Source organism: Pongo abelii, chromosome 23, assembly GCF_028885655.2.
Source record: "Pongo abelii isolate AG06213 chromosome 23, NHGRI_mPonAbe1-v2.0_pri, whole genome shotgun sequence".
NCBI classification, from domain to species: Eukaryota; Metazoa; Chordata; class Mammalia; order Primates; family Hominidae; genus Pongo; species Pongo abelii.
Genome location: NC_085929.1, coordinates 44088905 through 44110319, shown reverse-complemented (window position 1 = coordinate 44110319; position 21415 = coordinate 44088905). Strand labels below are relative to the sequence as shown.

Here is a 21415-nt window from a genome sequence, read left to right as displayed (position 1 = left end):
ACCAAAAAATTAGCCGGGCATGGTGGTGGGTGCCTGTAGTTCCAGCTACTTGGGAGGCTGAGGCAGGAGAATGGTGTGAACCCGGGAGGTGGAGCTTGCATTGAGCGGAGATCGTGCCACTGCACTCCAGCCTGGGTGACAGAGCGAGACTCCGTCTCAAAAAACAAAAAAAAGAAAAGAAAATTAGAAGCCTAGACTTTTTTTTTTTTTTTTGCAAAGCAAATCTCTCTTTTTACAGGCAAGGAAGCTGGGCTCAGTGAGGGAGGCTGGGAGAGCTGTCAAGCGGCTGTATTGCAGTTTGTGTGGGGGCAGAGCTGGGGCTGCCTCCCCTCTCGGGCTCTGGGAGCACTGAGGAGGGGGAGGCTGGGCTGGAGGGAGGCCAGGAGGATGCTCCGGGATGGGTGGGGTGGAGCTGGCTGAGGAGTCTTCTGCCTATTTGGGCTGGGTACTGGGAGATGCAGGCGGGGAGACACCAGGTAGAAGAGGCAAAGTCCTCACTTAGGACCTTGAGGGAGTTAATGTGTAATATTCTAGGATATAAGCTTGACTACGAGTTGAGACCCTGAGCACAGGCCTCCAGGAGCTGCTGGGAGCTGCTGCCAGGAGCTGTCACCATGACGGTGAGGACATCAGCCCCCTGCTGCCTGCCCCACTCTGTTCATCTTTGTGTTTGCCTGGGTGGGGGCTTTTAGAGAAAACCACTGCTCTCCCTCTCTGGGCCTCAGTTTCCCCATCTGTGCAGCAAAGAAGTTGGACAGAGGTCTTTTTTTAAAAAACAGCATCTTGGGCCACGCGCAGTGGCTCCTGCTTGTAATCCCAGCACTTTGGGAGGCCGAGGTGGGTGGATTATCTGAGGTTGGGAGTTTGAGACCAGCCTGACCAACATGGAGAAACCCTGTCTCTACTAAAAAAATACAAAATTAGCTAGGCCTAGTGGCGCATGCCTACAATCCCAGCTACCGGGGAGGCTGAGGCAGGAGAATCACTTGAACCTGGGAGGCAGAGGTTATGGTGAGCCGAGATTGTGCCACTGCACTCCAGCCTGGACGACAAGAGTGAAACTCCATCTCAAAACAACAACAACAACAACAACAACAAAAATACAGTGTCTTGCTCTGTCACCAGGTGGAGTGCAGTGGTGGCAATCATAACTCACTACGGACTTGACCTCTTTGGCTCAAATGATCCTCCCACCTCAGCCTCTTGAGTAGCTGGGACCCCAGGAACTCACCACCACAATGGCTAATTTTGTTTGTTTCTTTTCTTTCTTTCTTTCTTTTTTTTTTTTTTGAGATGGAGTCTCGCTCTGTTGCCCAGGCTGGAGTGCAGTGGCCCGATCTCAGCTCACTGCAACCTCTGCTGCCTGGGTTCAAGCAATTCTCTGGCCTCAGCCTCCCAAGTAGCTGAGATTACAGGTATGTGCCACTACACCTGGCTAATTTTTTTTTTTTTGAGACGGAGTTTCTGTTGCCCAGGCTGGAGTGCAATGGTGCAATCTTGGCTCACCACAACCTCCACCTCCCAGGTTCAAGCGATTCTCCTGCCTCAGTCTCCCGAGTAGCAGGGATTACAGGCATGCGCCACCACACCTGATTAATTTTGTATTTTTAGTAGAGATGGGGTTTCTCCATGTTGGTCAGGCTGGTCTTGAACTCCCGACCTTAGGTGATCCACCGGCCTTGGCCTCCCAAAGTGCTGGGATTACAGGTGTGAGCCACTGCGCCTGGCCTAATTTTTGGATTTTTTAAGTAGAAACATGGTTTCACCATGTTGGCTAGGCTGGTCTCGAACTCCTGACCTCAGGTGATCCGCCCACCTCGGCCTCCCAAAGTGCTGGGATTACAGGCGTGAGCCACCCCACCCAGCTTATTTCTTATTTTTTGTAGAGATGAGGTCTCACTATGTTGCTCAGGCTGATATCAAACTCCTGGGTTCAAGGGATCCTCTTGCCTTGGCCTCTCGAAGTGCTGAGATTACAGGTGTGGGCCACTATGTCTGGCCTCCATTGATCTTTATAGAGATAAAAAAAAAATCTCAGCTTGGGCAATATAGTGAGACCTTTTCTGCTACAGGTGCATACCACTACTCCTTGCCTTAAAAAATTAGTGGGGGTAGCGGCACACTCCTGTAGTCCCAACTACTTGGGAGGCTGAGGTGGGAGGATCACTTGAGCCCAGGAGGTCGAGGCTACAGTGAGCCATAATTGCACTACTGTACTCCAGCCTGGGCAACAGAGTGAGACCTTGTCTCATATACACACACACACACACAAAACCCAAGTCTTGGAGCGCAAATTGCCCAAGGCCACAAGCTGCAAATCACAAGGGGTTGAGTAGATTCCCACTGAGGTCTCTGATTCTTTGATTCTACACCTGACTCTGCCACAGCTTTACTGTGTGGCCTTGGCCAAGTCATTGACCGTCTCTGAGCCCCAGTCTTCCTTACATCTGTGGAATGGGATCACAGGCTGCGTCTTCTGAGGATTAGATGGTGTATTCACTGCCTAGGGCTGCAATAACAAATTACCACCAAATTGTGGGTGGCTTCACACAATAGACGTTTGTTCTGTCTTGGTTTTGGCGACTAGAAACCTGAAACCAAGGTGCTACAGGGCTACGCTCCTGCTGAAGGCGCTAGGGGAGGGTTCCTTCTCACCTCTTCCAGCTTCTCGTGGCTCCTCACACTCGTTGGCTTGCATCACTCTAATCTCTGCCTCCGACTTCACATGGACTCCTCTGTGTGTCTCCGTCTCTGTGTCTATATTTCTCTCCTCTTATGAGAACACTGGTCGTATTGGATTTAGGACCAACGCTAAACCAGTATGACCTCTTAACTCGATTACATCTGCAAAGGAACTATTTTTAAATAGGTCACATTGAGGCTGGGCGCATGGCTCACACCTGTAATCCCAGCACTTTGGGAGGCCGAGGCAGGCGGATCACCTGAGATCAGGAGTTCAAGACCAGCCTGGCCAACATGGTGAAACCCTGTCTGTACTAAAAATACAAAAAAAAAAAAAAAAAGAAGAAGAAAAAATTAGACAGATGTTGTGGCGGGCACCCGTAATCCCAGCTACTTGGGAGGCTGAGGCAGGAGAATCGGTTGAACCCGGGAGGCAGAGGTTGCAGTGAGCCGAGATCGCGCCACTGTACTCCAGTCTAGGTGACAGAGTGAGACTTCATCTCAAAAAAAAAAAAAAAGGTCACATTGACAGGTTCCAGGTGGACATGAATTTTCGGGAGACGCTATTCAAGTGCAGGGGGGATGCAGGACGTGAATGTGCCAGGGGTCCTGCGTGGAAGGGTCTATGCCCTCATCACCCTCTGCCTCTCGGGGAGGACTGCTGTGGCCCACAGACTCTTCCTACCTTCTCTTTCCTGGTCATCTCACCTCTGCCTTTTCTTTCCTCTCTCTCCATCTCCAGAGGCCACATCATCCAAATTCCTTATATGACAGATAACGGAACCAAGGCCCAGAAAGGGGCTAAGCTGGCCCCAGGCCCCTCTGCCAATTAGGGGCAGAGTCGGCACTAGAGTCTGGGCCCCCAACTCCCCACCCCCCCAGCTCTAGGGACGACCACACCCCCACCCAGTTCTGCCTGTTTCTCTCTGCGCCTTTGACTCTGTTGGGTGGGGACAAGGCTCCCGGGCCTGAACCTTCCCACAGCTCTCAGCATCCCTATTTGTCCAAGTGCACTCCTAACCCTGGACTTCCGAGTGCCTCTGCCCTGCAGCAGCCCCACCTCTATCCTTGGGGTTTGAGCTTTGCTGTTTCAGCCAGACAGCCCCCAGGAGCTGCAAGGGGAGTGGGGGTGCTTCTCTTAGTGCAGTTCCAGCTCCCCTATCCTGGCCTGACTGTTCCAGGGCTCAGGGTGTGGGCACAGGCTGCTGGCAGGAGGCAAGGAGCCATCTCCTGATTCTTGGTGTTAGACGTGTGTGTGCGCAGGGCACACATCTGTGAGTGCCTGCTGTGTGGCAGGCACACCTGTGTTCTGCTTCTTGTTTGAGCCCCTTTTGGGCTGTCCTCACTGGATAACCTCATCTCCCAGAGGTAATGGTCTTTGTCAGTGAGAGACTGATTTTTTTTTTTTGAGACAGAATCTCACTCTGTCACCCAGGCTGGAGTGCAGTAGTGTGATCTTGGCTCACTGTAAGCTCCGCCTCCCGGGTTCACGCCATTCTCCTGTCTCAGCCTCCCGAGTAGCTGGGACTACAGGCGCCCACCACCACACCTGGCTAATTTTTTTGTATTTTTAGTAGAGATGGGGTTTCACCATGTTAGCCAGGATGGTCTCGATCTCCTAACCTCATGATCTGCCCGCCTCAGCCTCCCAAAGTCCTGGGGTTACAGGTGTGAGCCACCTCGCCCGGCCAGCGAGAGACTGATTTTAATCCCATCTGTCTGGCTCCAAAATCTGGACCCCACCCCATAATGTTAAGCGAAGATGTGGGGAGTTAGGTGTCCAGCCTCCAAACCCCACTTTCTCTAAAGCAGGGAGGTTTTGCCCCCAGGAGACAACGGACGGTCTGGAGACATTTTTGGTTGTCACTGCTCGGCGGGGGTGTCACTGGCATCCAGTGGGTAGAGGCCAGGAATACTGCTCAACATCCTACAACACAAGAGACAGACCCCAACAAAGAAGTGCCTGCCCCAAACGTCCAGAGGGCCAAGGCTGAGAAGCCCTAGTCTGAGCAGCCTCGTGTCTGACATGCCGCCGTCATGGCCCGCTGTCCTGGGTTAAGCATTGCTGCCTCCTCCAGGCGTCTCTTATAAAATGTACTGCCAGGCCGGGCACAGTGGCTCACACCTGTAATCCCAACACTTTGGGAGGCCGAGGTGGGAGGATCCTTTGAGCCCAGGAGGTCGAGGCTGGCCTGGACAACATAGTGAGATCCCATCTCAAAAAAAAAAAAATCAGCTGAGCCAGGTGGGATGCCTGTGGTCCAGGCTACCTGGGGGGCTGAGGTGGGAGGATTGCTTGAGCCCAAGAGGTCAAGGCTGTAGTGAGCTATGATCACATCACTGCACTCTAGCCTGGGTGACAGAGCAAGATCTTTCAAAAAAAAAAAAAAAGTATTACTGGCTGAGGCGGGAGGATCACTTGAGGGTCAGGAGTTCCAGAGTAGCCTGGGTAACATAGCAAAACCCTATCTCTACAAAAATTTTAAAAATTAGCTGGGCATGGTGGCACACATCTGTAGTCCTAGCTACTTAGGAGGCTGAGGGAGGAGGATCGTTTGAGCTCAGGAGGCTGTGAGGCTGCAGTGAGTTATAATCGTGCTACTGCACTCTAGCTTGAGTGGCGGAGTGAGACCCTGTCTCAAAAAAAAAGAAAGAAAATAAAAAAATGCCAGGTGCAGTGTCTCACGCCTGTAATCCTAGAACTTTGGGAGGCCCAGAGGGGAGGATCACTTGAGGTCAGGAGTTCGAGACCAACCTGGCCAAAGTGGTGAAATCCTGCCTCTACTAAAAATACAAACAAAATTAGCTAGGTGTGGTGGTGGGAGCCTGTAATCTCAGTGACTCGGGAAGCTGAGGCAGGATAATTGCTTGAACCCAGGAAGTGGAGGTTGCAGTGAGCCGAGATCGTACCACTGCACACAAGCACGGGTGACAGAGTGAGACTCCATCTCAACATCTAAAAAAAAAAAAAAAAAAAAAAGAACTTACTGCCTGTGGGAGAGTTGGGCAATACCTTACAACCTACCCCTACATGTGACCAACCAGCGGGTCACTTCCTCCTCTGCAGAGAGGAGGCGGCTGCCAGCAAGAGGGCACTGAGGGTCCTCCCGTGGCCACTGCCCTTGACTTCTGGCAAAGTGCCCCAGTCCAATGAGCTCATTCAGGGCATCTCAGATTACGCTCTTTCTGGAAAAAAAAAGAAAAAAGTCAGTGAGCAGAACTCCTACAATGTAAAAGTGTCCTCCCATAAGTTGTTCTAAATCTTTGGTGCCTGTTGTGTCCTGGTCAGACCAAACCTCACCCTCTGGTCATAGATGCGAAAACTGGTCTTGAGTAATGAGCTATTCTTTTTTTGACAGAGTCTTGCTCTGTCACCCAGGCCGGAGTGCAGTGGCACAATCTCGGCTCCCGGGTTTGAGCGATTCTCCTGCCACAGCCTCCCAAGTAGCTGGGACTACACCCAGCTAATTTTTGTATTTTTAATAGAGATAGGGTTTCTCCAGGTTGGCCGGGCCAGTCTCAAACTCCTGACCTCAGGTGATCCTCCCGACTCAGCCTCCCAAAGTGCTGGGATTATAGGCGTGAGCCACCGCCTTGGGTAACGAGCCTTGGGTAATGAGCTTTGAAAACCCAGCTTAGAAATCTTCCCTAGTAACCATCGTGAGGCTAGAGGAGGCTCCTGCTGTACAGAAATTCAGGTGCTGCTTTCCTGTGGAAAATAAGGAGCAGATGAATCATAACAACAAGTAATCAAAATGATGGTCATTCGGGCAGACCACTGTCCAGAAAAAAAAGAAAAAATTTACAAAAGAAAATTAAGGCTGGGCTTGGTTCACACCTGTAATCCCAGCACTTTGGGGAGCTGAGGTGGGCAGATCAATTGAGGCCAGGAGTTTGAGACCAGCCTCACCAACATGGTGAAACCTTGTCTCTACTAAAAATACAAAAATTAGGCATGGTGGTACATGCCTGTAGTCCCAGCTACTCAGGAGGCTGAGGCAGGAGAATCGCTTGAACCCGAGAGGTGGAGGTTGCAGTGAGTCAAGATCACACCATTGCACTCCAACCTGGGCGACAAAGCAAGACTCTGCTCAAAAAAACCACAAAAAAAACAAAAAAGGAAAAGGAAAGTAAAACAATAAATGACGGCGTTCCTGTGATTTGCTGTTGGTCTACGTGAGGCCCTGTGCGTGGGGGATTTCACAAACATGTTCTTGAATCCTCTCAAAACAAGCTTGAAGGTTGGTGGTGTCTCCCTGGTGTGACAGGGTCTGTCATACAGCTGGCATTCAGCAACAACAACAACAAAAATTAGAAATGGGAGTCTCACTATGTTGCCCAGGCTGGTCTCCAACTCCTGGGCTCAAGTGACCCTCCTGTCTCAGCCTCCCGAGTCGCTGGAATACAGGTACACACTTCCACACCCAGGCTATCAACGGTTTTTTAAATGAATAAATTAAATTACAGATGAGGAGAGTGAGGCTTGGAGAGAGACTTTGATGGACATGTTCAGACGTGGGACTTGCGGAGTTTTATAGATTCTTAGTTTTTTTTTTTTTTTTGAGACGGAGTCTTGCTCTGTCGCCTAGGCTGGAGTGCAGTGGTGTGATCTTGGCTCACTGTAACCTCTGCCTCCCAGGCTCAAGCCATTCTCCTGCCTCAGCCTCCCAAGTAGCTGCGACTATAGATGCGTGCCACCCTACCTGGCTAATTTTTGCATTTTTAGTAGAAATGGGGTTAAATGTTAGGCAGGCTGGTGTTGAACTCCTGACCTCAGGTGATCTGCCCACCTCAGCCTCCCAAAGTGCTGGGATTACAGGTGTGAGCCACCGTGCCCGGCGTTTTTTTTTGTTTTTCTTTGAGATGAAATGTCACTCTTGTCGCCCAGGCTGGAGTGCAATAGTACGATCTCAGCTCATGGCAACCTCTACTTCCAGAGTTCAAGCGATTCTCCTGCCTCAGTCTCCCCAGTAGCTGGGATTACAGGCGCCCGCCACCATGCCCAGATAATTTTTATATTTTATTTATTATTATTATTTTTTTTTGAGACAGAGTTTCGCTCTGTCGCCCAGACTGGAGGGCAGTGACGCGATCTCAGCTCACTGCAAGCTCCGCATCCCGGGTTCACACCATTCTCCTGCCTCAGCCTCCCGAGTAGCTGGGAGTACAGGCGCCCGCCACCACACCTGGCTAATTTTTTGTATTTTTAGTAGACACGGGGTTTCACCATGTTATCCAGGATGGTCTCGATCTCCTGACCTCGTGATCCGCCCGCCTCGGGCTCCCAAAGTGCTGAGATTATAGGCGTGAGCCACCACACCTGGCCAATTTTTAAATTTTTAGTAGAGATGAGGTTTCACCATGTTGCCCAGGCTGGTTACAAACTCCTGACCTCAGGTGATCAGCCCGCCTCAGCCTCCCAAAATGCTGGGATTACAGGCGTGAGCCACTGCGCCTGGTCAGATTTAGTTTTGGATGGGCCAAGACCTTGTGCCTCTGATACAGTCATTTTCCATATCATATTTTTGTTTCTGGGGTTCTGCTGAGGGCAGCGTGATTTCATCACTTGAACACTTCGTGGAACTGGGCAGGAAGCACTCTGCCCCTTTCATAGATGGGCAAACTGAGCCTCCCCCACCTGGGCCCTGTGCCTCCTTGGGTTGGGGTGGATAAGAGCAAAACAGGGCAGGGGGTGGGGAAGCTCTGGGAGGCCTTGATTTGGCTGTGCCACTTTCCAGCTTGGTGGTCTCCTGCGTCCTCACATGGGCAGGGGGATTATGAGACCTGCAGCTGGGTTGGGATGAGGTGGATGAAGGTGCCGGGCAAGTGTGGGATTGATTTTCTGTGGGGACTCGAGTGGAATGTTTCTCTGTTGGCCCAGGGGGAACTTGAGGTTAAGAACGTGGACATGAAGCCGGGGTCAACCCTGAAGATCACAGGCAGGATCGCCGATGGCACTGATGGGTGAGCAAGGTTTCAGGGTTGGGGGAGTCTGCAGGCTCAGAATAGGCAGGGCAGGTGGGGCGGGCAGGGCAGCCCTGTGAAGTGGTCAGGCAAGAGGGGCGTCAGGCCAACGGGCCCTTTTTCACACCCTTCTCCCCACACCCCTGCTAGCCCCCACTTCATGTCTGAGGCTAGGTTTGGGGACCTGCAGAATTTCAGAGCTGATGCCATATGCTGTTCTTTTGCCCCAAAAGCCATTGAAGGGGCAGGTGGAGAAGCCCCTGGAACTCTGCCTGGCCCCCTGCGGGGCAGGTGCCTCTAGGGAACGCTCAAATCCCCAGAGACACCACCCTCTTTACCCAGAGGAATGGCCACAGGCTGGCCTTTCATGAGCATTAAACCGGGGCAGCCACCAGGGGAGGCTGAGTGGTCTCACCGGCATCCTCTTGGTTAGAACCAGCGGCCTCACCGCCTCCATGAGTCACAGTCCAGCGAAGGGCTCTCTCGCCTGCAGAACATGTCAGCGCATCTTGGAACTGTGCTTTATCTACTTTTGGTTAGGGAGGAGGCATGTCATAGGAGCTAAGGGAAAAGTGACTTCTTTCTCCTACTTGGCACCCTCCAGTTTGTCAAAATGTGTGATACCCTTGGTCTGAGACTGCCGAATGAAGACACCCCATGACCCAGAATGCCCCACTTTCAGGAACCCTGCAGGTATAGCCCAGGCTCCTGTAGTGATGCTGCCAAGAAGTCATACAACCCCAGTTGCATACCTGCAATGACGGGGAGCTCATCACCTTAGGTTGGCTGTTTATGGCTAAATTTAATAGGTCTTCAGATATCTAAGAGATAGCATTTCTCTCTCCCAGGAGAGCCGACCCCAATTCCTGAAGCTGTCACTATCAGTTACCCTTCTCTCAACAGCGTGATCCCTGCTCCAAAAGGAATGTGCTACCAGAGTGCTAAGTCTGAGCGGGTTGTTACCTCCCTTGTTTAAGGCACAGATCTCAACGAACACAAGCTTTGATTCTTCCAGCTTGTGGTCAACCAAGGTCCTCCAACCCAAGCTGCTTTCTCCAGGCCTGAGCCGTGAACCTCACCTGCTACCCCTTCTCCTGCAGCTTTGTAATTAATCTGGGCCAGGGCACAGACAAGCTGAACCTGCATTTCAACCCTCGCTTCAGCGAATCCGTCATTGTCTGCAACTCACTGGACGGCAGCAACTGGGGGCAAGAACAACGGGAAGATCACCTGTGCTTCAACCCAGGGTCAGAGGTCAAGGTGAGGTCAAAGGGGGAAAGGGCACTGGGGTGATATCAAGGGGAGGGCCCAGATGGAAGGGAGCCTGGCCTGGACACAGGTGCTGGCCTTGTTTGAGCCATCAGGCACTGCCCTGGCCCATTTCCAGGGCCTCCTGCCTCCTTGACACCCTCTCTCCCCACAGTTCACAGTGACCTTTGAGAGTGACAAATTCAAGGTGAAGCTGCCAGATGGGCACGAGCTGACTTTTCCCAACAGGCTGGGCCACAGCCACCTGAGCTACCTGAGCATAAGGGGCGGGTTCAACATGTCCTCTTTCAAGTTAAAAGAATAAAAGACTTCCAGCTGAGATTCTCTGTCCTGGGTCTTCTTCCGAGTCACACCAGGATCAACAGACCTTGGGTGTGTTCCCCTATTCCTGCCCCAAGGCTAAAAGCAAACAAAATAATCCGTTTTTATCGAGTCTTCCTGTGGCAAGAACAGTGGCTCGTGACTCCTTTCTCTCTTGGGTCCCTCAAGTTTACAAAAACATGGGATACCCCTGGTCTGAGGACCTCTGAATGAAGGCACCCCATGATCCAGAATGTCCTGCTCTCAGGGATCCTGAGGTCCTGTAGTGATCCTGCCTCCTGCCACACATCCTCTGGTTGCATACCTCTAGTGACAGGGAGCTCACCACCTGACGTTTGCTGTTTGTGGCTAAATTTAACCGGTCTTCCGATGCCTAAGGAGGGCATTTCTCTTTCCATGCATTTTAATGCTCCTGGCATTTTCGTGATACTGAGGAGGAAACTGAGATATGAGGACACCCGGCTGCCACGTTGGGAGGCTGAGACATGTTCCCAACAGTTCTACGCACTTGCTCCTGTCTATCTGCCCCCACTATCGCCAGAGCAAATGCCCCGCTGCCCTGTGGGATTATGGGGCAGACACCAGTCCCAGGCACCTGGGCCAGGGGCTGTTCCCGGAACTGCAGATAAGGGCTCCCACCTGGGCCTCTTATCTCAGGAGCATTCCAGCCTGGTTACTTATTACCCTCCCCTTGGCGTGTCCACTTCCCTTCCCTGCTGGGGGCCTTGATGGGGGGTCCTTGGCTTTCTAAACTCCCTGGAGGGGAGGGGACTGAAGCAGGCAGAGCTGATGCTGTTGTCCCAGGTCCCCAAGCATCTTGCAGGACACCTTTTATCAAAACAGCCTTATTTAATCAGGCCCCAGAGGCAAGTCTGGGGTATACAGGCAGGTGGGATTCCTCCCCGGGAGGTCATACCTGACCTTTCTGGGGTAAGAGGGAGGCTGGGGCGGGGATGTTGGGAAAGCGGCCTGGGAGGGGGCTGTCAGGGTTGCAGCGGGGATGCTCTGGGATGAGCTGGGGGCAGGCGGTCCCTTTGGGAGGTGAGACAATGGCCCTGTGTGGTACACTCCCTATCCCCCACCCCCCACGGGCAGCTTGGTCTGGCACAAAGGACACACTGTGAGGCTGGGTCCTCCAGCTGGTGGGGGTGGCATGGAGTGGGGCCTAAGGAAGAGCTATTAGGTCCAGAGTGGCAGTGGGGGGAGGTGGTCAGTTTGGCAGGGCCTCTGGGAGCATAAAAGTCCCAGAGCAAGCCTGGCCTTCCCTGTCCTCCCTCCCATGTCTGTCCTGCAGAGGTGGGGAGGGGTTTAGGGGCAACTCGACTTCTCCCCTCTCTGGTCTGGTAGGAACCAGCTGTTAGGTGAGGGGCCGGCTCTGCACCTAGGTGGGTCCCGGAACCGTGCCCCAGCCCCTCACACCTTGACCTCATCATCCTCCTCAGCATCCGCAAATTCAAAGGTGTTTGCTTGCACTGTGCTGGGCACCGGGGTCCTGCTGCCTGCCTGGGGCGCCCTCCACTCTTCGTCCAGGCTCTCCAAGGAGGCCTGGGCTTGGGGCAGCACCTCCACCCGCTCCTGCCGCGCATCCATCTCTGGGTAGTGGTGGCCGCCATCCCAGCCTGCTCCCCAGTACCTGCCGAGGGCAGGGCCAGCAGGTCCTCGGGGACCCCCTCCCACTGGGCTGGCCTTCACCTCAGCCACTGGGCCCAACCCAGCTGTTACCCCATTGGGACAGTGTCCATGGGGTGTGGAGCTTGCGGCAGGGGCTGGGGGATTTGCAGCAGGACCCGTGGGGGTTGCGGCAGGCGCTGAGGGGTTTGCAGCAGGCGCTGGGGGGTTTGCAGTAGGGGCTGGGGGGTTTGCGGCAGGACCCGTGGGGTTTGCAGTAGGTGCTGGGGGGTTTGCAGCGGGGGCTGGAGTCTCAGCTGCAGGGGCTTCTGGGAGGCTCATGACCCCTAGCAGCTCGCTGAGGAGCGAGGGCCCAAGGTCGAGGTCCAGGCGGAAGGACAAGAGAGAGTCAGAGCGGCGAAGCCCGGGCTCAGAGGGGAAGGAACTATCCCGGTCTCGGTCATGCGGCTTTTCCGAGCGGGGCAGGCGGGAGATGGTGCAGAACCCAGAGTCCAGGCCTAGAAGAGAAATGGGCAGTGGGCTCAGAGCTGGGGTCCCTCACCAGGAATTCAGGAGGGGAGACAGGACCAGTCCTGGCTTGCTGTGTGGCTTCTGGCTAGTCCCTCCCCTCTCTGGCCTCGGTTTCTCCCATCTTTCCAATAGAATACGCTCCATGGTCACCTGTGTGATTTTCCTGTCCACCCCGAAAGCTGAAAATCATCATTATCCTCATTTCCATTATGCAGATGGGGAAAGTGAGGCTCAGTGTGGGATGGGGCGAAGGGGCTAGCCCAAGGCCATAGAAGCCTGACGAGGTGGAATCAAGTCTGGAGCTCAAATCTCCTCTGAGTCCCAATTGTGACCTCAGCCATGGCCACCGGCTCCCTGCCATGACACTGGCCGATGGCTGCAGGTGAACCCATAGCACGTGAGCTGGTTTGTGGACACAGGATGGGACCAGCAATCAGGGTCTGACTGTATAGAAATGAAGGACGACATGTCCAGCCCCTGCTTCCAGGACTACAGACCTGAGACAGAATCGGTTTCTGTGGACCAGTCCTCAGTGCGGTTCTGAGCAGCCGCCTGGGGCAGGGGCGTTAGAGCCACTCCCGCAAGGCAGGGAGTGGCCACCAGGTGGCAGCAGGGGCCCATGGTTCTCAGGTGAGCTCTGCCCGAACGGCCAAGGTGGCACTTCTGGCTGGGCAGGAAGGCCCCTGGCTTGTGGTCCCTGTGAGTGGTTTTCCAAATTTGTCGAGTTACAGGAAACCAAGTTCAGATAACAACAGCTCCAATGTCCTGAGCACTACTATGTACCAGCCCCCCTGCGCCTCTCCTGGCACTGAATCTTACCAATGACCCCCAGAGACTCATTATCCAGGCGAGGACTTGAACTTATAGAGGTCAACTGACTTCCTGAAAATCAGGCAGAACCGGATTGGAATCCAGAGCCCAGGCCCTTCACCTCTCCATGATATCATTCCAACATGAGGGGAAGGCTTTGGTTGAAGGGGGCAAGAATGGGTGGGTGACTGGTTCAGCTAAGGCCCAGAGAGGGGGATGTGCTTGCCCAGGTCACACAGCAAGTGAGGGGCAGCTAGAACTCAAACTCCACCTCCTCACTCTCAACCTCAGGTGTTTTGGGGAGTCAGCTTGTTCCCACCACTGCACCCCCTCCCCATCTATGATGTGGGGTTTGGGCCTGACCTCTGTGGTCACTTGGAGCTCACTTGGAGCTTGGAGGAGCCACTGAACCCCTCTGGGCCTCAGCCTCAGCCTCTGAAAAGTGGGCCAAGATGACCCAGGCCCTCACCGTAGCTGGAGTGGCCGTCCGTGGAGCTGGTGGGGCTGCTGTCGAAGCTGAGCTTACCAACCACGAGGCTGTCGTAGGCGGCCTGGTTGAGCTGGGGCAGGGAGATGGCGTTCTTGATGATGGGGGAGATGGCCGGTGGAGCCGGGGAGGGTGCAGGGGGAGACGCCATCCTCCGGGGGGGCGCCCCCACCCTCCGCACCAGCTGCAGCTTCTTGGCCAGGAAGCTGCGGGGTGAGCGATGGGTGCCCCTGGAGCTGCCACCGTGGTTGCTGAGGAAGGAGGTGTCCCCGAAGACGTCCCCGCCGCGGCCCACATGCATGGTGTGGCGGAAGTCCCCGAGTGGGGGGCTGATCATGTCTGCAGTCAGCCGCCTCTTTCCATGTGAACTGGACACCCAGCCCACAGGCGAGAGCTTGCCCAGGCTCATGGTGGGGGCGCCTCCACCCCCCTGGGGGCCGGGCATCAGCTCTGGCTGCTCACAGCTGCTAGTCCATGCCCACCAGGGGCCGGGGGAGGGAGGTGGGCTGGGCTTGGGATGGCTGCTCAGCTCCTTTGCCCTGGCGGAAGCTGTAAATGGCACTCTCCTAAGGTGAGGTCCCCGAATGCTGAGGCTGTGGGGGGTCCATGGCTCGTCTCTCCCCGGGGCCCAGCTCCCAGCCCCTCAGAAGCAGCTATAGATGTTCAAGTGCAGAGAAAGCACCCCCGAGGTGGTCGGCTCCTCTCCTGCCCAGGGGTGGAGACCTGGAAGGAAGACAGAACGGGTGGTGACGACAGGCCCGGGACAGAGGAGGAAATGCGGGGTCCAAACATTAGCAGCTGAAGAGGATAGGTGATCACACCCAACCACACGGATGGAGGCCCCCAACTGATGCGGGGCAGAAGCTAGGCATACAGGGACCCAAGTGAGTCTGTGTATGGAAAGTTCAAGAACACAGTTGGGCGCGGTGGCTCACGCTGGTAATCCCAGCACTTTGGGAGGCTGAAGTGGGTGGCTCACCTGAGGTCAGGAGTTTGAGACCAGCCTGGCCAACATAGAGAAACCCCGTCTCTACTAAAAATACAAAACTTAGCTGGACGTGGTGGTGCGCGCCTGTAATCCCAGCTACCCAGGAAGCTGCGGCAGGAGAATGGCTTGAACCTGGGAGGCAGAGGTTGAGGTGAGCCAAGATCACATCACGGCACTCCAGCCTCGGCAACAAGAGCAACATTCCGTCTCAAAAAAAAAAAAAGGAAGTTCAGTAACAGGCAAAACCAATTGATGCTATTAGCAATCAGAATGATAGCAGCCTCGGAGCAGGTACTGACTGAACACGGGACAAAGAATTCATCGAGCTATACACTTAAGCCATGTATCAGGAAAAAACAGAAGCACTCATTCTAAGTCTCAGCGACATAATGAGACCTGGTTTATAAAAAACAATTAAAAAAAATTAGTTGGGTGTGGTAGTGTATGCCTGTGGTCCTAGCTACTCAGGAGGCTAACAAGGGAGGATCCTTTGAGCCCAGGAGGTCGAGGCTGCAATGAGCCATGACTGTGTCACCGCACTCCAGCCTGGGCGACAGAGCGAGACCCTGTCTCAAAAAAAAAAAAAAAAGAAAGAAAGTGCTTATTCTGCAGGGCCCACGTATGAAGCACTTACTAAGTGCGAAGACCTCACCTGCCTCATCGTTTAAACCCACACAATACTCCTGACGGGCTGGGTGCGGTGGCTCATGCCTATATTCCCAGCACTTTGGGAGGCCGAGGCGGGCGAATCACGAGGTCAGGAGTTAGAGACCAGCCTGGCCAACATGGTGAAACCCCGTCTCTACTAGAAATACACCCAAAAATTTGCTGGGCGTAGTGGCAGGCGCCTGTAATCCCAGCTACTCAGGAGGCTGAGGCAGGAGAATTGCTTGAACCCGGGAGGCAGAGGTTGCAGTGAGCCGAGATTGCGCCACTGCACTCCAGCCTGTGCGACAGAGCGAGACTCCGTCTCACAAACAACAACAACAACAACAAAAACATTACTCCTGAGGGCAGCACGATATTAGTTAGAGAGGGGAAACTGAGGCACCAAGTGAAGTAACTTGCCTGAGGCTACATAGTAAGAAATGGTGAAACAGGCCCCACATCCCAGAGCCCTGGAGCCCCAGGCTACACTGCCTCCTGCTGAGTAACTGAGTAAGTCACCTCCCTTCTCTGTGCATTAGAGTCTCTGCCACACAGCGAAGCCGGGAGGGAGCAGACACCTCACCAAGGCTTTGTGAAGCTGGGTAAACAGCCAGAGCAGAGGTTCCTCTGAACCATCCACCTTCAAGGAGCTTCCTGGAATAAGGATCCTGTGGTCAAAAGTGGCTTTTTCCAGCTGCTTCCTCCATGCATGAGCATATTCAAGGCTCTGAGAAGGCCCGCAGGAAAAGACTTTATCACAGTTTGTCAAATTGATGTAGGAGCCTTGTTGTCAGGGAGCAAGCTTTGGAAAAAGCTCAGCTGGTGCCAAAAGCTATTTCTTGCCCATCTCTCCTTCCTGATTCCCCACCCCCACCATATACACACACACATCCTCCCCTGCTCCAGCCTCTCTAAGCATCTCTTGTTCTGACCCCTTTCCTTCTGACCCCTTTCCTTCTAGTATCATACAAAGTCCAGGCTAGAGTGCACCTGTGATCCTTTGCTTTTCCCGTGGCCCATAATGGCAAAGCTGGCTCGAGGTCAGATCCACAGAGCTAGCTGAGACTTGAACTCAGAGCCTCTGACTCACATAAGCCCTTGACTGGCTTGTGGAGCCCAGTCTCGCCTCCCGAGATTGGCAATGCACTTGGAGGGTGGGGTGGCTGCCTGGATTTTCCTGCCTTTCTCCCTCGGGCACCCAGCTTGGGCTCTGCACTTAGCAAATGCCAAATCAATGCCAGCTGAATCACAGATCTCCATGATAACCTGCATGCCAAAACATCACCCTGGCCCCTTCTGAGAGTGGGAGGGCAGGCTGGGCTCTGTGTCCTCACAATGCGACCTTGGGCAAGTCACTTACCTACACAGACCTGGGATCTCAGCTGATAAAAGTCAATAATGATCCTTAACAAGAACACCTACGTCTGCGGCTCAGCCTTCTTCCTTTTTTAAAACCATTGCTGCCACCTCCAAGCATAAAAATCTCAATACTGCCCTTCTAATGTTATTTGAAATTCAAAATAGGATAAATAACAAGATAAGAACAAAGAAGCCAATAGGACAAAGCTTGCTTTGTTTTCTGACTACATTCTCTTCCCTTCCTACCATCTGATCCTCCCCCAATCCTAACTCCTCCCCCTTGTGAGGGGGGGAACTTCTGAATCATCTTTTTACCTCCCTGGCACCCCCGGCACCGAGAAGTCCTTGTAGAATGTTTGCTGAAGTTCTGAAGCGATCCACAGTTGGCCAACCATTACATGATGTCATCTGATTCTCCAACAACCCTGCAAAGCTGCAGCGTGGCCTATTTGACAGGCAGCACTGAGGTTCGGAGGGAAGGGAGACCTGTCCAAGGTTAAGTGACAGGTTCATGGCAGGGCCAAGTTTCCCTGCTCAGCAGGGATTAAGGATGCATCTCTGGGGGAAGGAATGGGAGTGGGGAGGGTGTTCCTCTGGAAAATGTCCTGTAGAAGGGTCTGCCATGTGGCCTTACCCACTTGCTCCCACCCCAGCTCCCTGACTTTTATTTTATTTTTTTTTGAGGCAGGGTCTCACTCTGTCATCCAGGCTGAGTGCTGTGGCTCCATCACAGCTAACTGCAGCCTCGAACTCCCAGACTCAAGCGATCCTCCCACCTCAGCCTCCTGAGGAGCTGGGACTACAGGCACATACCACCATGCTCAGCTAAGTTTTTCCACTTTTTGTAAGGACAGGGTCTCACTCCATTGCCCAGGTTGGTCTCAAATTCCTGAACTCAAGCCATCTTGCTGCCTCAGCCTCCCAAAGTGCTGGGATTACAGGTGTGAACCACCACACCTGGCCTCTCTGACTTCTTGAGGCAGCACCTCATCTCCCAGCAAAAGGGGGTCCTCCCCCCTGAACCCCCATGGTCACTTTTGATTTGGGGGACCAGCTTCCTCCCCAATCTTGCGATGATCCCATCTTTCAAATGTTTCTGGGCACCCTCCAATAGTACCCACCCCCCACACCACCCTGCCTACTGCGGTGGAGAGATTCTGCAGTGCTGTGGAGCTGAGGGCAGGGTATTGGGACCCGGTCTTCCCATGTGGAAAACAGGAACAGCACACCAGGCAGTTCCCCTCCCAGGGGAGTTGCAAGGGTAGAAAATGTAATGAAACCCTCAGATACTGGAGCAGGGCAGCCATGGGTTCAAATCTGACACCTTTACACTAACATCTCTCATTCCAGGGACCCCTGGTGGCAGCCACGTGGCACTTGCTGCCAACCACAGGGCACTGCTGGCCATCAGGTGTGCCTCACCTGGCACGGGAGTAAGCAGGGCTCCAAGTGTCCTGGTGCCAGGCTCACCTCCCCTCACCGGCCCAGGAACACCGCCTGTTAGTGTTCAGAACACCCCTTTCACAGATGGAAAAAACGAAGCTCAGAAAGGAGACATTTACCCTCAGTCACAGACCAACATTGCTGGTAAATGCCCCAGGGTGGGGGTGAAGACGATGGGGAATGGGGAAGAGGATTTGGAGGGCTTGGATGCCCAGTGCTGAGCCCGGTGTGGGGTGCAGGTGCAGGCCTGGGAAGACAGGAGACCCAGCTCTGCAGATTCACTGCCTGTAACCCGGGCAAGGAGGTCACCACACAGCCTCAGTGTCCCTGGAGTCCTTGTATTTACCCTATAGAGGATAGTCAGGGCCTGGGCACATGGCCTGAGCTCACTCAATGGTGGGAATGACGCAAGAACAAGTTTTGGAGCCGGGATCGGGCCAACAGGGGCCGCTGTGGAGGCACATGTGGTCGCGGGGAGGCCAAGGGCGGCTCTGAAGGAGAGCGGGGGCGGCTGCACCCTGGTATTCACCTGGGGGTCACCCGCAGGCCGCAGTGCTGGCCAGGGGCCCACGTCTCATCCTGGAGGCCACTGCTCAGGTGCACACAGCCCGCTTCCTGCGGGCATCCAGCTGGGTGACGCCCCCCCCTACCGCTGACAGCGGGTCCCTGTCATGGTTACGGCAGCTCCCCCAAACCTGCTCTGGTCCCTGGGATAAGGGGTTAACCCGGGCGGCTGGCTTCTCCTGCTCCTCAAAGTCCAGACGCTTCAAGGTGGAGAGACGGGGAAACTGAGGCCAGAACGGGGTAGCTAGTTGTTCGCAGTCGCGCTAGGGGACCCGGTCCTCCGTATTCCAAGGGGGGCACCGTGGGCCATTAGGGAGCGACGGGCAAAGTGGAAAGGAGACGCGCTTCGTGCCCACCGCCCCGAGTTAGAGCCGAACCAGCCCTGGACCGAGCGAGGCGGAGCGGCTGCGGGCCGCGCCTCGGCTCCCCGCGCCACGTTTAGTGCCGCTGCGGCCTCCCGGCCAGTCCCCTCTACTCTCTAAGCCTCAGTTTCCCGGTCTAGGAAAAGGGCTTCGAATGTTGCGGGTCTGGCACGGCTGGGGCAAAGGCAGAACAATCTGGAGGGCGGCCGGGATTGGAAGTCCGGGAAAGACTTCGGCCATCCAACATTCCCTGGGGGGACGGGGCTCAGGACGCGGAGGGTCGCTCCGTGGGGGAAGGGGACGGCCGGCTGTCTTGGCCGGAGGGGAACCGGACGGGATGACCTCATCCGCGGCTCCAGCCTGGAATGCGGCGGTCGGGGAGGGGGCAGGGTGCCTGTCCATCTCCCCGGGCCCCCCACCCCCCACTTCCCGCTCTCCGCGTGGGCCTCCGCGGAAGGGAGACATTCCGCCGCGTCGCCCGCTCCCAGCCCCGGCCCTTCCTTCCCCCGCGCAGGAAGGCGCGGAGACAGCCCCGGCTCTGCCCCTCGGCTTGCCCCCTCCTCGCGCAGTTTGGCCGCTCAGCCCCGTCGGATCCTCTGCCCCCTCCGCCAGCCTGGAACCGGACACGAAGCCCGAAAGCTCGGAGTTGCCTCGCGCGGCTCCGCGGCCGCGCCCGGCCTTCCCGTGGGCACCCGGGGGCGCCTCTCCGGGGCGGGTTCCGTCCCCGTCCCGGCCCCGGGAGCCTAGGAGGGTGCAGAGCCCCCGCGGGCGCCGGGACCCGCCGGCCACCACGGCCTCCGCCCCGAGTACCCGTGCTTCCCGGCTGTTACCTGGCTCCGCGAGCCCCGGGGGCGCGGGACAAGGGCGGACTCGTCGTCTGCAGCGGCGGCGGCCGCGCGTCCCGCTGGCAGCCCGGGAGAGTGGCTGGGCCGGTCTGCGCCGCCCTGGCCGCGGGCTCCGCGGGCTGGATCCGGGGGCGGGGGCGGGGTGTGGGCGCTCCCGCCTCCCGCCCCTCTCCTCCCGCCCGCTGGCGGGGCTCGGCCCCCTCCCCGACACCGTCCTCGCCGCCGCCGAGAGCTGGCGGGGACGCGGCTGGGGGGCCAGGCCAGGCCTCTGCTCGCCACCCCGGACAGGGCAAGCCGGGGAACGTGCGGGCTGCCCCGGGGAGGCGACTCCGGTCCCCGGCCGCCAACCCCTCCTCCACCGGTTCCCCTCGTGGCCTTGGGGCGTCCAGGCCTGATGAACTCTCCTCCCTCCTGCGCCCTCCAGCCGCGCCCTGCAGGAGTTTGGGAACCGGGAAGCTCGATCTGAGGCCTTGAATGCCTGTGCCTTTAAACCTTGATGTTTACAAGCATGACATGCCCACTCCTGTCCTCCCCGTTCTCATTCCCTTCCATCCCGTACAGGCCCCGCGGTGCCCAGGAGGAAGACAGCCACACTGGGGCGACTGGTAGAGTGGGGTAGAGTGGCCGTCAAGGCCGGGAGCCTGGGGCCGGACAGCCTGGGCTCCTGTCCTGCCTCAGTCACTACTTAACCTTTCTCTGCCTCAGTTTCCTGATCTGAAAGTGGGATAGATAATAGCAGCATCAGATGTGTGAAGTGTTCCCTGCTCCAAGAGCACCTAGGAGGCTTGCTCGGCAGGTAAATGAGGTCGCATCTCAGAGACTTTACAGACTCCCCCCCCACCTCCATGGGGGGCAGGGAATCAGCCATACCCGGGACCCTGTGCCATCCTCAAGGAGGGGAGATAGATCTCCGGCCCCTACCTCCCGTTGTCGTGCCCTCCTCTGACTAACTACTCCCATCTGACTATAGAGTCCTCGGGCTGTCAGGGCACAGAGAGGTCCCTAACACTTCCTGCAGGGCCCGGGGGCTCAGGAAAGCTTCCTAGAGGAGATGATACCTGAGTTAAGTCTCTTTCTCTCTCTTTTTTTTTGAGACGGAGTCTCGCTCTGTTGCTCACGCTTGAGTGCCATGGCATGATCTTGGCTCACTGCAGCTTCCACCTCCCGGGTTCAAGCAATTCTCCCTCCTCAGCCTCTGGACTAGCTGGGATTACAGACACCCACCCACGACCGGCTAATTTTTGTATTTTTTAGTAGAGAGGGGGTTTCACCATGTTGGCCTGGCTGGTCTTGAACTCTTTACCTCAGGTGATCCGCCTGCCTCGGCCTCCCCAAGTGCTGGGATTATGGGTGTGAACCACTGCGCGGTTGTGAGTTAAGTCTTAAAGGACGTGTAGGCAGAGGGAATGGCAGTGGAAATGCACAGTGCACAGCTGGCAGGGGACAGCACAGCAAAGGCTGGGAGTGGAGGACCCCGCAGCGGAGGCAAACCCGGCTGGAGGAGACTGGCTGAGCACTGTTGTGGCCGCGGATG

General features: G+C 55.6%; 2 protein-coding genes across 4 annotated transcripts; one reads left to right on the top strand and one right to left on the bottom strand.

Moving 5' to 3' along the window:
• The first annotated feature begins 614 nt into the window (after positions 1–614).
• LGALS2 (galectin 2) lies at positions 615–10219 on the top strand. The gene is made up of 4 exons (XM_024240098.3): positions 615–620; positions 8564–8646; positions 9747–9906; positions 10070–10219. Exons 1-4 carry the CDS (start codon positions 615–617, stop codon positions 10217–10219), a joined length of 399 nt encoding a protein of 132 aa, XP_024095866.2.
• Positions 10220–11065: 846 nt separating this feature from the next.
• Positions 11066–20025, bottom strand: CDC42EP1 (CDC42 effector protein 1). Of its 3 annotated transcripts, none has more exons than XM_002831097.6 (3): positions 19867–20025; positions 13655–14395; positions 11066–12362 (listed from the first exon to the last, which is right to left on the bottom strand). In XM_002831097.6, exons 2-3 carry the CDS (start codon positions 14115–14117, stop codon positions 11650–11652), a joined length of 1176 nt encoding a protein of 391 aa, XP_002831143.4. In that variant the 5' UTR covers positions 14118–14395; positions 19867–20025; the 3' UTR covers positions 11066–11649. The 3 variants fall into 3 exon arrangements, with proteins under 3 accessions (XP_002831143.4, XP_009232610.4, XP_054399369.2); XM_009234335.4 differs by having other exon boundaries at positions 13712–14395; positions 19867–20006; XM_054543394.2 differs by lacking the exon at positions 19867–20025 and adding an exon at positions 14793–15183.
• Between the last annotated feature and the right edge of the window lie 1390 nt (positions 20026–21415).

What these genes read in the sequence shown, in the direction of transcription:
- CDC42EP1 (XM_002831097.6), bottom strand. Translation starts at nt 14,117, where the DNA reads ATGCCCGGCCCCCAGGGGGGTGGAGGCGCCCCCACCATGAGCCTGGGC. An exon ending in GGACGGCCACTCCAGCTACG is followed by an intron (nt 12,363 to 13,654) that starts GTGAGGGCCTGG and finishes TTTCTCTTCTAG; the next exon opens with GCCTGGACTCTGGGTTCTGC.
- LGALS2 (XM_024240098.3), top strand. An exon ending in ATCGCCGATGGCACTGATGG is followed by an intron (nt 8,647 to 9,746) that starts GTGAGCAAGGTT and finishes CTTCTCCTGCAG; the next exon opens with CTTTGTAATTAATCTGGGCC. An exon ending in ACCCAGGGTCAGAGGTCAAG is followed by an intron (nt 9,907 to 10,069) that starts GTGAGGTCAAAG and finishes CTCTCCCCACAG; the next exon opens with TTCACAGTGACCTTTGAGAG.